General features: G+C 34.9%; 1 protein-coding gene across 1 annotated transcript in view; it reads left to right on the forward strand.

Moving 5' to 3' along the window:
- LOC136039454 (zinc finger and BTB domain-containing protein 18-like) overlaps positions 1-12668 on the forward strand; it is a 51609-nt gene extending 38941 nt beyond the window's left edge. The window contains exons 3-5 of the mRNA XM_065723217.1: positions 42-171; positions 5749-5994; positions 10978-12668. Of these exons, the coding sequence (XP_065579289.1) occupies positions 42-171; positions 5749-5994; positions 10978-12030 (1429 nt within the window). The 3' untranslated portion in view covers positions 12031-12668. The remainder of the gene's footprint in view (positions 1-41; positions 172-5748; positions 5995-10977) is intronic.
- The last annotated feature ends 630 nt before the right edge of the window (positions 12669-13298 follow it).

Consider the following 13298-nt stretch of genomic DNA (forward strand, 5'->3'; position numbering starts at 1 on the left):
GCTGTCACGTAAAAAACCTGAAATGAGTAATTTTTTTGCAGGATCGTTCTAGCCAGTATGTCACCTTTGTTGGCTGCCTTATTAGCAGATGCACAAGCGAATGATGTAACCGTCCTTCTTCCTGAAGTCACCTATGAAGATATGAAACTGCTACTCCAGTTTATTTATCAAGTACGGGGTCAAACTTATAATTTTTTTATGTTTATTTTTATGCACACACATACACCAAAATGAAAAGCGTAAAAGCAAACTTAACCAACAGTATCATATCTTTTAATGACGGTAGTTTGATTTTTTTTTTTTCTCGTAATTTTAGATTACTTTTAAGTAAAGTTTACATTTACTACGAAGGAATAAGGGCAGTTTTGACCTAGTTATTTCTTAGAGAAGAAATATTCAAAAACGAAGCACTCCTTTAAGGTTGGAAGGGAAATAGTCATTGCTAACTAAATTCATTGATTTATAGGATAAGACAAATGATGTACTCTGGGCATACACTGGCCGATCTAGGGGGTCTAGGGAGGATACCGGCTCTCCAAGATTTTCTCTGATACCCTCTTTCCCTGTATTTTTGTGTGTGTTTTCCCTCTGTTTTTTAGAATAAATTTGTCAATTAGGTCAATTACTGGCACCTTTGTCACATTTCTCCCCCCCCCCAGATTTTGCTCATTGGAGCCCCTGTTACATTGGGCCTCTCTCAAGATTTTGCTCTAGATTCGCCCCTGTGGAACATATACAGGAATCTATGCTAGAAGGGAATGTGTTTTTTTTTTGGGGTGGGGGGGTGGGGGGTAATTTAAAGAAACATATTAAACAAGCAAAGTGTTTGAGACATCTAAGTGTGAAATCATACTAGATTTTATGTGTTAGGCGGGGGTTGAGCAAGATTCAAAGCCCATCTTCTTTCTGTGCATCTAATGTGCTCTTTTGTTCTTTTCAGTGGGATTTCGACTAATTTTTTTATTTGATTGATTAGTTGTAAAGATCAGGTAGTCTTTACTGAGACTAGTCTTACTGTCTTTACTGAGATATAAAAACAAAACGCTTAAATTCTACAAGATAATACTGATAGCATTTTAGCGACTGAAGTATATAGTAGCATTTTAGCGAGTGAAGTATGTAGTATCTCCTTACTCGTGCGGTAAGTTTTGCATCATTTGAACACACTAACAGTTTATAAACGTCGTGTTGAGCACCGAAATTCAGTAGATAATGCTCATAAATTTATAAAGTCTCCCGAAAATTTTGTTTCGGCTTTAGCGGAACATATTTTCAAGAAAGCGATTTCGGTTTTTGAATCCTATACTTTCTAGTATATACAACTTATCAAACCAATAATTTAGCTTCATTTTTGTGTGTTTTCCATTGCAAGATCGTTGTATTTGTCAAAATACCTCTTTATGATAACATTAGCAAAACAGTTCTAAAAACCCATTCTGGATGGTTATACTCTCTTTAACAGTGAAAACACTTACGTATCTTATTTTATTTTTCTTTTTTGCTGCTGAAATGTAGCTCTAGTAAGTAAGTATAGCCAAAAAGTTGGTTAGCGGAAAAAATAAATCGAATCGTCTGTCGTGTATATTTTCATATCTGATTTTCGCTTCTGTTTACCCAGTCCATTCCCTGTTCATCCATGAAACTTCATTTTCCAAAAATATACAAGTTCTCACAAGCTGGTCTGTAATGATTTGTTATAATTTATCCTCACGTTGTTTTCTCTCTCTCTCTCTCTCTCTCTCTCTCTCTCTTTCTCTCTCCCCTCTCTCTTTCTCCTTCAGTCTAGATTATCAAATTATTAACAGCTTCACTTCTTTATTTTTCTGAATTTTCCTTATCTCATTTACTGCTGTAATAAATGATAATTTTTCAATTCATCAATTTTCGTAATAAGACTTACTTAAACTATTTTTGCTTACTTATAATAAATATTATAATTAAAATAATATACAAATAAAGTAATATAATAGTATAATGTAGTTCCTACAATAGATATACTTACTTACAATATAAATACTTACGAAGTTGTTAACCGCAAGTAGACACTCCAAGACTTATTTTAAATTTCAGTCTTTACTTTTTTAAAGAATGTGACAGTTAAGTTTTCTCCACTTTGACATAACTTGGTGGTCATCTCTTCGGAAAGGCGGAAGTTCCCGAATACTGTCTCTTCACATTGAAATAGTTGAGGTCGCCAGAAACATTTGGACTTAAAACACATTTTTACCATTCTAATTGAATAGCATAAAAAGAAAGCGTTTTCCCAAAATATTTTTGTCTCCTTTTTTCAATTGACAAATTAGTTGGACTTAGGGGCTTTGATATCAGCATTTGTTTGGGGGATCTTAAATAACTAAAAAAATATTTCACAAGATTATTATAGGAAAGAACATATTGTCTTGACAAGGGTTAACCCTTGGATGACTCCAGTATGTGTTCAAGTAGGGTTGTCACATAGGGGTCGTCAAATAGGGCTCCCTACCCTCTTATTTGAATCATCACTCACAACGTATTTTATATCATACAATTGATAAATGAGAACTTCGAGGTCGATCTTTATAACAGGTCTTAACCTTTAATGACTCAAGTGGATTGTCAAATATTGTTCCCTACTCCTTTATTTTGACTGTAAAAACAAATATCCTCACTATTATTTTTACATTTTAATTTGTGGTTTTCTTATACGTCATTACAGAATATAATATTGTACACAGAAGTTGAGTCACATACCCTCAGAATTCGGTTGCATGCCTCAAAAGGATTTGAAAAAGCTAGATTAAGGGCTCCGGGTATTTACAAAAATGCATAGTTTCATCAACAGCCTCTCTGGTAGCATAGAAATGAGTCTTTTGTAATTCTAAATTTAAAGATAAATGGGTGTCATGCCATTTAAGTGCACACTTTAAAATAATTTCTAGGTTTCATATGTTATGTGCCAATTTTTTATTTTTAAAGTTTTGATTCCTAATTCAATTAATTTATGACTTATCGTATTGTATTTTGGCCAATATTGTTCATTTTACGCGTCTTTCTAGTCAATTATCACTGTTATTAAATCTTATTGATTTACAGTAGTTATACCTTATTGTCTGATTACATAAAAAAAATAAGTTTTTTTAACTGCAAGTAAGTAGCGACATTAAAACTTAAAACGAATAAAAATTATTCCGTATATGGAAGGGGTTGTCCCCTCCTCAATGCCCCGCTCTTTACGCTAAAGTTTGACTCTTTGTCACAACTCTACTTTTTGAAACATTAAAAAACTTTAATGCAAAGAGCGAGACGTTAAGGAGGGGACAATCCCTTTCATATACGGAATAATTTGTGTTCGCTTTAAGTTTTAATGTCGCTCCTTACTTGCAGTTGAAAAAGATCCTCCCACGTAGCCTCCCCGCCCCCGACTACCCATCCCAATGCAAAAAAGCCCCCCCTGAAAGCGTCTGTAGACTTTCCAATAACCATTACCATATGTAAACAATGGTCAAAGTTTATAACTTGCAGCTTCTCCCGCGGGGCTGTGAGGGATTAAGTCATTCCCAAAGACAAGTTAATAGGTTTTTTCGACTATGCTGAACAAAATGGCTATCGCAAAATTTTGATCCGATGACCCTGGGAAAAAATGAGCGTGGGAAGGGGCCTAAGAGGTCTCCGATTTTTTTGGTCACTTAAAATAGGCTCTAGAACTTTTAATTCCCGTTAGAATGAGCACTATCGTGACATTGCAGGACCACTGGAATGATACATTTTCGTAGATAGAAGCTTCAAACTTCTACGATAGGGTTCTCTGATACGCTGAATCTGATGGTTTGAATTTCGTTAAAATTCTATGACTTTTAGGGGGTGTTTTCTCCCTATTTTCTAAAATAAGGCAAATTTTCTCAGACTAGTAACTTTTGATGGGTAAGACTAAACTTGATGGAACTTGTTTATTTAAAATTAGCATTAAAATGCAATCCTTTTAATGTAACTATTGGTATCAAAATTATGTTTTTTAGAGTTTCGGTTTCTATTGAGCCGGGTCGCTCCTTGCTATAGTTCGTTACCACAAACCATTTGATTTACAGCGCCCAGTTCAAACTCAGTGTTTCAAAAGAGATTGCTTGTTTTTATTGTTGTTTTTTTTTCAGTTCTTATTCTCTGATTTTATTCTGGAGGTATACGGGATTGCATGCATAGCCTTGAAAAATATCAAATATACAATTTTGTTTCAAATGAGATAAAAATCCGAGTGTTACACGGTTCTTTCCTTTTTCTGAAAATCGGAAATTCCGACATCAGTGGTGAAAAGTAAATTGCAATTTTTAAGTTAATAAATTATTGTTTCTATTTTTTTTTTAATTGCTCATACGGTTTGTCATTAATCTTGGCCAACGTTGTTCAACGCACGAATCTTTTTCCAGTCAAGAACCAATGTTAATGAATCATGTTGATTTACAGCAGATGTACCTTTTCATCTGATTTACAGCGTCCAGTTCAAACCAAGTGTAGCTCTCAAAAGAGAGTGCCAGCTTTTTAATAAATTTCTTTTGCTTTTCAATTCTTATTTTATGATTATTTGCCAGCTAGAAAAAGGGACTATGTACTATGTTGTCTCGTGTACACCAGCTATGGAGGCAAGAAGATAAGACTAGAGGCAAGGGACAAAAATTGATCACAGGGTCGGTATTACAAAAGGCTAGATTGGGGACACAGGAGATATTTTTGAAGGTACAAAGCTGTGTATGTCAATGATAGAAAGCGCTAAACCCCTTGAAGAGAAATTTGTCTACGATTAGAAATGTTATCTAAGGAAAGAGACGTCATAATAGAGCTATTAAATTTTGTATTGATGCCTTGGCTATTGTCTGCAAACGTAGCTTTGGGTTTTGGATCGAAAAGGAATGTGTTCGCGTAATTGTAAATTACATTTTTGTCTAAAAAAAAGAAAAGAAGGGACCAAATTACAGGCTAGAAACTTGTTGAAATTATCCTGTCTAAGAGAGGTCACTGTCAATTTAAACCCTCTATTAACGCTACAGTATAATTTGCTCTTTTCTGGAACTGCAAGATAATATGAAATAAACTTGGTTTTTAAATCGTCTCTCACAAACATTAATGTTACATTAGGGCATATTAGTCAGTAAGAAAAATTGCTGAAAACGACAGAACTTTAGTCAAAGGAATAAGTAAAAAAAAATGTCTTCATCAAGACACAATTATCTACAAAACATAGTCAAAAGAAAAAGAACCGGAAGAACTCAAATAGTTAATCTTGAGCAAGGATACGATGATTTATTTAAGAATTAATGACGCTTCTTGACTACTATGGTCCCTGCGTCGGCCCTGCAGTGCATTCCTGCAGCGTGATTCGATCTCTGGGTCCCGTATTACCAAGCTAAGGTCAAATCCACTGCGCCACCACAGGACCAAGGATACGATGATATAAAGTGCAGAATGGATATTTAAACGTTATTTAAAAGAAAAGACCGTAAGAAATCCAGATTTTACCTGTCCGTTTTGTAGGAGATGGTTGACAGTGGCGATTCATTGTCTTTCTTTTTTACAAAAGAAAATTTTAAAAAATGCATACAGAATTTGTTTATAGGTATTTTGCTACGTTTTTACGAGTCGGACGTAATTTTTGGGGAAGTTCAAACCCACTAACACCCCTTATATGCGCCATATAAAGTCCTACGAGTGACTCTGATTTACAATTTTCAAATTAAAAATTATGATATTCACTACGTTCCTATGCTATCTTTTTTCCAGGGGGAAGTTATTCTACCTCCAAGAAGAACTGCAAGTTTACTAGAAATAGCTGCCACATTGTGCATTGCTGGCGTTACTGCAAGACCGTCGCCTGTCTCTTCGCCTGCCACTTCAGAACTGAGAAGTAACTTTCAGAATGAAACTCCAGACTCAGCAGTTGCTGATGTGAAGTCAGGATATTATAGGGATGATCATAGTCTTTCACCGACAAGTACAGATGAACCTATTAACTTAACTTACACAGAGGTAAATAATAATCCGAATAAAGTAGGCAACTCAATAAGGATCTTCGGTGTCTTAGCATCGGAGTGATTGAAATGAAAGATTACGACCACCTCTGACAGTGCAGCGTTAGCCAGTGGAACTAGAAAGTTAAAAAAAAATGCAAATTATCTTCAATACTACTACTACTACTACCAAAAACTCACCGAAGTACCATGCCGCTTGAGGCCAACATGGCTACGTATGCTCCTCCTCCATCCCAATCTATTCAAAGCCTTCCTCTTTACACCCTCCTAGGAAGTTGCCATTTCCTTTAAATCTTTCTTTATGACATCTTCCCGCACCAGACGAGGACAACCATTAATGTAATGACCAATAATGTAAGCATATAGTAAAATGAAAATAACAAAAAGTAAAAAGAGCCGAAACTGTAGAACAAAAGTCACTTTCTTCTTTTTGTCAAAAGTAATTCGCTTACCTCCATCTCAATTGGACGCAGAAGATAAAATGAGATGGATTAGATAATTCTCGCTAATATTTGTGTCAAGGTTTTGTCAATCCTCTTTGCTGGGTGATGCTAGATGGATTTGTTTCTTTTCGCTTTTTTAAAGATTGACTTTCCCCTATCATTTATTTCCCATGCTCATTTAAATAGCCTTCTACAAGTACTGCGGCCTCAACCAGAATAATACCCTGTAAGATCCTTTTCGTTATAAAACTAGTCATTAGATAGAGCCATACTTTAAATTAGTCATAGTCAACTTCATATTGGTGCCTGGAAGCAGGGCTGTCACGCATGGGAGGGAGGGGGACACCCCCGATTTTGTTGGTCATTCGGTGAAAAAAATAAGTTGGCAAGATCGCAACGCTGCGCCATGATTTTTCCGACGCCGCTAAAATTTTTGGTTCGATTCAATAAAGATCAGGAAATACTGACATGTCATCTATAGAAATTTCAAACTTGGTCGGTAAGCGCTGCAGTTTTACCGACTCCTCGCGTAATTTTACAGATGGTGTCACAATTTTCCATTTGCTTAAATAAACAGCATTAAAATAGTGATATAATTTGTACCGAAATATAAGTCTCGGTTTACCGACTCGTGCAATGATTTTACGTATTGTATTCGAAAAGGACATTACGCTAATTATTGACAAAAAACAGTCGATAAAAATGACCAGCCAGTGGGTAAAATATCTTGCTCTCCCCTCCCCCCAAACATTTTGGCTAGTAGCGACACTGCCTGGAAGATTGCATACACAGAAGCTTCTTAACTCCTAAAGACTGCTATTGTTTACCCATTTGCCGACTCTCATGTCCACCAAGTACTCTACCGACTCTAACTTTCGTCCTTTATCGTAAGAAAATCTTTCATACTACCTTTAAAATAGTTCTGCAAAAGGCTGTCTTATCAGATCACCCATTTTCCAGGCTTAGTCGAAAATTTTCCTTAGAATGAAGGGAGATTGGTAAAAAAATTTGATGAAAGAGATCAAAAATTTACCTGCCCAGAAATGTTTTGCCCTTATGTATTTTGAATCTATACAGAGTCTGAAAACTCATACGACGAGTCAAACTTTTTAGCACATTTTTTTTTTAAACTATCCCGATCAAGCATCAATCTTCCAAATTTCAGAACCTTTTTGGTTGTAGTCATCTGAGATCCATATTTTGAAGTCTATGACTCAGTCTATCAAAGTTTCGGTCCCAATACTGTCCTATAGAGACATAGAATTATCAGTTTAATTTAACTAATTATCTGTTGAATTTATCTATTATTAGCTGAATTTAGCTGATAAATATTTATATATTTTTTTGAAGGTTTTATTTAGGCACAAAAAAAAGAGTGTACGAAAGTTCAAATTTAATTTCCTCGTTTTAGAGTTTGCTATTGATTCTCTTTTAATTTTTGTTAGTTCATCCATACCTCGTTGCTTATGCTTAATTCAATAGAATTGAGTTTTTTAGACATCTATCTAGGGCTAAATGAAAAGTGGGCAGGCATAGGAAGAGGTCACAAGAAAGCGTTTAACGAAAATTCAAACTTAATGGGAGGGGTTGAACAGTGAAGCTTTGAATAGATTATTAGCATCTGCAGGCTTGGTTCTGTAATGAGTGATTAGCAGTAGTAGTAGTAGAAGTAGTAGCAGTAGTAGTAGTAGTAGTAGTAGTAGTATTAGTAATAGTAGAAGATACTCTGCTGAGGGTGACGTTGAAATCAATCCAGGGAAAGAGACGTGGTATTTTTGCCATTAATTATAATTTCTATACCTCTCAACTACGCTCAACAAAATGGCTATCTCAAAATTTGATTGAATGGGTTTGGTAAATTATGACCGTGCAGGGGTGGAGTGTTGGGCTTGCTGCCTTCCAATCACTTTTGAATATTCTAATGAGCAATCTAATGTGCTCTTTTCGAAGTTTCTGCGATGATAAATGACCATCTTAAAATCTGTATCGAATGCATTCTGAGAAAAACGATGCAGGGAGGGGTTGGCGCCCTCCAATCACTTTGACTCTTAAAAAAGCACTGGAACTTTTGATTTCCAATCCAATGAGCCCCCTCAGAAGTTTATACGACCCCCCTTTCCATGAAAACTTTGCATCTCATGAGGGCTTAATTTACAACCCTTGCACAGAGAGCTGCAGGGGAGGGGGTCAACCTCAAAAACATAATTTTTTGACTTTTCAACCACGCTGAGCAAAATGGTTATCTCAAAATTGAGATTGGGTGTGTCTGGGAAAATTACGAGCGTGGGAGAGGGGGGGCTGGTTGCCCTCCAATCACATTTTAAAAAGGGGACTAGCCCTTTCAATTTTGAATGGGATGAAGCCTTTCTGAAGTTTCTAACTTTCATTACGAAGTGCCCTGGTCTTAAAAAAAACAAACAAAAAAAAACAGAAAAATAAATAAATAATACATTATGCCCACCTCGCTCTTTTCTTATGCAGTGCTGTTGCGCTACCTATGATTTATGGTGCTCTAGGGGGTGGTAGCACAAACGCCCATTCTTGCCTCCCTTGTGCACGGACTTCAGCATAATCTGCTCCATTACAATGGCTTCTTATGCGTATCTGATTTTCAAATACTTACATATCTGATTGAAGGTAAATTTTCTAAAAAAAAAAAAGTTCGTGCTTATACATATGATTCCCTACTTTGTTTATTTTTTTTGCACTCTGTATGTAATATATCTAGTAGTCCATCTCTCCCGGTTCCTTATAAGTCTCAATATGGTCTTCTCTATAGTTTGGTATGAGTAAAAAAAATTGCCATTTTTATACATATAGGCTAACAATACCGCTTCTTCAAATAGACAAGGAAAACCACCACTTGTTATTAACTTAAGGTTAGGTTCTGACAGACTATTTATTTAAACAAAATAGGTCAAGTTTTGTTATTATGCTAAAGAAAGGACCAACGGCTGTAGGCCTTACCTAAATTAATTTAGTGGTATAAAAGGTCATAAGTTAGGCACATATATTAAAAGGCGAAATCTCAAATAAGGAATTATGCAACCTACTTTAAGGAATAAAAAAAAATGCCCAACTTTATTGGTACTTGATTTATAGAATTCTATGTGATAGTTAAATCCTGGCTTCAATTAAGCTTAACGTAATGCAAAGTAAAATAGTGCCACCAGAATAATGGTAGTCTAAGTTGCCTTCAAAAAGTATGAGAAGTTTGATGAAGCTAACAAATTGCCTAAGCAATCGGATTAACTGCCATCTAGTTGAAAGCCATTAGGTAGTGTCAGTGAACGTCTCCAGATACTTTTTGAATTTGTGGTGGGGTGTTTTTTAAAAGTTGTGATGAGTTTTTTTGGAACGTAGTAACTTCTTAGTTGCATTTGTAGTGAATTATCTCTCCAACCATTTTGGAGTTCCTGTTGAATCTTTCCCGTAGTTTTTTTTTTAAGCTATGATGGGCTGATTTTTGGAAGTTCTAGTAAGATGCTTTACGTTTTTTTTTAAGTTGTTAGTGAATTTTTTTTGGAAGTAGTGGTTAGTTTTTTTTTACTGTGAGCTGATTTGAGTTTAGTCTCATAAATTCCTCAGCTGCATTGAGTCGACACCAAAATGCAAAATAAAACCGATTGCTGTAATTAAGGTTTGATGTTGGCAGGGCGATCACAAATAGAAAAGCGTTTGGCCATTTTAATTCTTCGGTCTTTTTCCGAAGTCTTATCTATCTTTCCCGCACTGAGCACGGAGTCTTAGCCAGTTTCTTATGATCGACTTTTGTTTGCCAAAACTCAGGTTTTAAACGGCTAATTTTGTTTTCAAAATGAAGTTTCAGTTTTGAAATTTAACCGTTGGATGTATTTGCACTCGTATAGTGCCGAGTTAGATATAAAACTTCAGATCTCAATTGATTTGCTCTACAGTTTTTGTTCAATTTTTGTTGTCGCGATATCTTGCTTTCTATAGCTTCAATATGTTTTCAATATGTTACAAAATGATTGTCAAAAACGATAATCAAAATGCTAATAACCTTTTTATGAACTTGGCTGAGGAGCGTAAAAAATATGATGTTTATATTAAGGTGGTTGTAGCTAATGACCAGTAGTTGATATTTTTTTTGGGTGGGGGGAGGGAGAAATCAGATAAATGAGAAAAGAGGATGTAACTGTTTTTTCTCTTTTTTTTACAGAAACTTCCATGTAACTTGAGAACTAAATAATATAAAAGAAAATGAACTAAACCAATCAATACAGCCTTTTAAATTTGAGGAGACAAGCAGTGAATCTAATTAATAAAAAAAAACTCACAGAAAGTTTTTTTGAATTACTGCAGCCGAACTCCTAGAGAAACTTGTAAAAATAATTACAATTTTTCTTTTAATGACGGAATTATTGCAAATTCAGAACGCATAAATTCAAGTGATACTGATTCAAATCGTCTAGTTCACCTCAATGCTCAAGAAGCCGCTCTCTTTTAGTGAGTTGTGTCTTGGGATATAACTTGGAAGTGTTTTTTTGTGTCCTTTCATACCTGTTTCTTTTCAGGCTAAAGATCGTTCTGAAGAGGATGCTGACAGTTCAGATCAGCATGTCGTAAGTAGCTCAAAGAAAAACAGCCTTGTTGATTTGAAACAACAAGCGGCAGACAATCTCACCGCACTAGCTCAGCTGGTAGAAGCAACTCAAAATTATGTTACTGTTCCAAATCAGGGTCGGCCGCAAACGAGGAAGGATTCGAAGATTATGAAGCCAAGGGACTACTGGACGAGGAATAGTATCCGCTCTGAGAAATCTCAGGATAGCAGTGACTGTGATGTTGAGGTTGATGTGGAAATAAGAGTTGATATTGATTCTGATCAAGAGGTTGATCTTCGGATCAATCAAGATAAGAGACCTAGATGTGATTCTGAAAACGATTCTGGTGTAGAAAGAACTGAAAATCGGGATGTTTGTTCGCGGTGTGGGCAGCTCAGTGATAGTGATCATAGTTGTAACTTATTGAAGAGGTCGAAAAGTGATTGTTTGCCTTATCTTTTACCATTACAAGATAATTATCAAACACCCTATATTGAGGCTTTTCAACAATCAGCAGCCCAAGGCTATCGACTATTCTTACCTCCAGGCATAGGATCCCTTCCTTCGCCCCAAGTTAAAGGGGCAGCACCCTTACTGCCAGCTTTTTATCGTGAAGATGAGAAGCATCAGCCTAGTGGTATTCCAGTAAGAATACCCCTTCGCTCAGAAACCCCACCGGTCGACAATGTTGATAATACAGTGAGTAATAGTGTAGAATCGGGCAGACGTACAAAGGAGGGATACTTGTGTAATGTATGTCAGAAGATATTCACATCCTCCAGTAATCTTGCAGTGCATAGCATGATTCATTCAGGTACAAAGCCTTTTAAATGTGATTTGTGCTCCTGGGCCTTTAGACAGAAAGCTCATTTGCAAAAGCATATGAGACATATACATAAAGTTGCTCCACCTGGAAAAGGCCATAATTCAATAGCAAAATCTGAAGTCTGTTTTGATAATTCCAATTCTAAGCTAGACAGTTATCCTTCCTCCACTCCAAAGCTTGAGTCTGTAAGCACTTAATTGTGTAACACAACAAAGCAGGGGCGTCAATAAGGGGGAAAGGCGGCATTTGCCCTCACCCTCTAGATGTTTCTCCCCCCCTGTAGATTCCAAAGAATATCTTTATTGGTATTTTTTTGTAAAAATGTCGATAAAAACAAAACCTTTCATTTTGGAAAATACATTTACCCCACCCCCAATATTTTCATGAATTGGCGCCAGTGGAACCTAGAGTGTGGCTTATGGCATTTAGAGACATTTCCCTTTTTTCATTTTCCAAAAATTTCTGGATTTTTTTTTTAAGGAGTGTTTTATCAAACACGAAAAGACAAAGTAGACTCAAGGTATAGAATATATCCCACCTCCTATAAATACATAGTATACCTTCAGTGAAGTTAACAGTGTTATATAAACGGATCTTAAGAAGGTTATACATTTTTTGAAAGTGTTATTTTCCTTTTCTTTACCAAACCGTTGAAAGTTGAACTCCATAAAAAAAAAGAAGAAAATTATAAAAAAAGCGTGGTGATAATCATTTTGTTATTAATCTCATTTAGCAACAAATTTAATTATTCCAAAACTATGCTCATGACAAATTGTTGTTGGTGTAATTGAATGGAGCTTCCAGAATTTCTTCTCAATGCTCCAGACAAATTTCTAGAATCGTGAAATATATCGATATTTCATATCGATATATATATATACATATATATATATATATATATATATATATATATATATATATATATATATATATATATATATATATATATATATATATATATATATATATGATATATATATATATATATATATATATATATATATATATATATATATATATATATATATATATATATATATATATATATATATATATATATATATATATATATATATATATATATATAAATGTCGAAATATATGGATATTATAATAATATTATTATTATTATAATAATCAGGCAACTGTTGATTTCTGAAAGGCTAGTTCATTATACCACGATTTTAGATTTTATGCATTCCCTCCTCATTTTTTATTTACGTCATAACATGAATGAACATTTTTTAGATGTATACGTTTGATAGTGTAAATCAGATCGTTAATGGTTTGTTTGACAGGATTCCATAGTTTACTGGACAAAAGAATTCATGTTTAAGATTTTCTGTGTTCTCTCTGTTAAAATTGCGTATATTTCTTATTGTTATTTTTGTTTGTGGAAGTGTATTTTTACATTAAACTGTCTAGGATTGTAAATTAGGAGATACATGCTTCAAAGTGCAAATCAA

This window comes from Artemia franciscana, chromosome 19 (assembly GCF_032884065.1).
Source record: "Artemia franciscana chromosome 19, ASM3288406v1, whole genome shotgun sequence".
NCBI lineage: Eukaryota > Metazoa > Arthropoda > Branchiopoda > Anostraca > Artemiidae > Artemia > Artemia franciscana.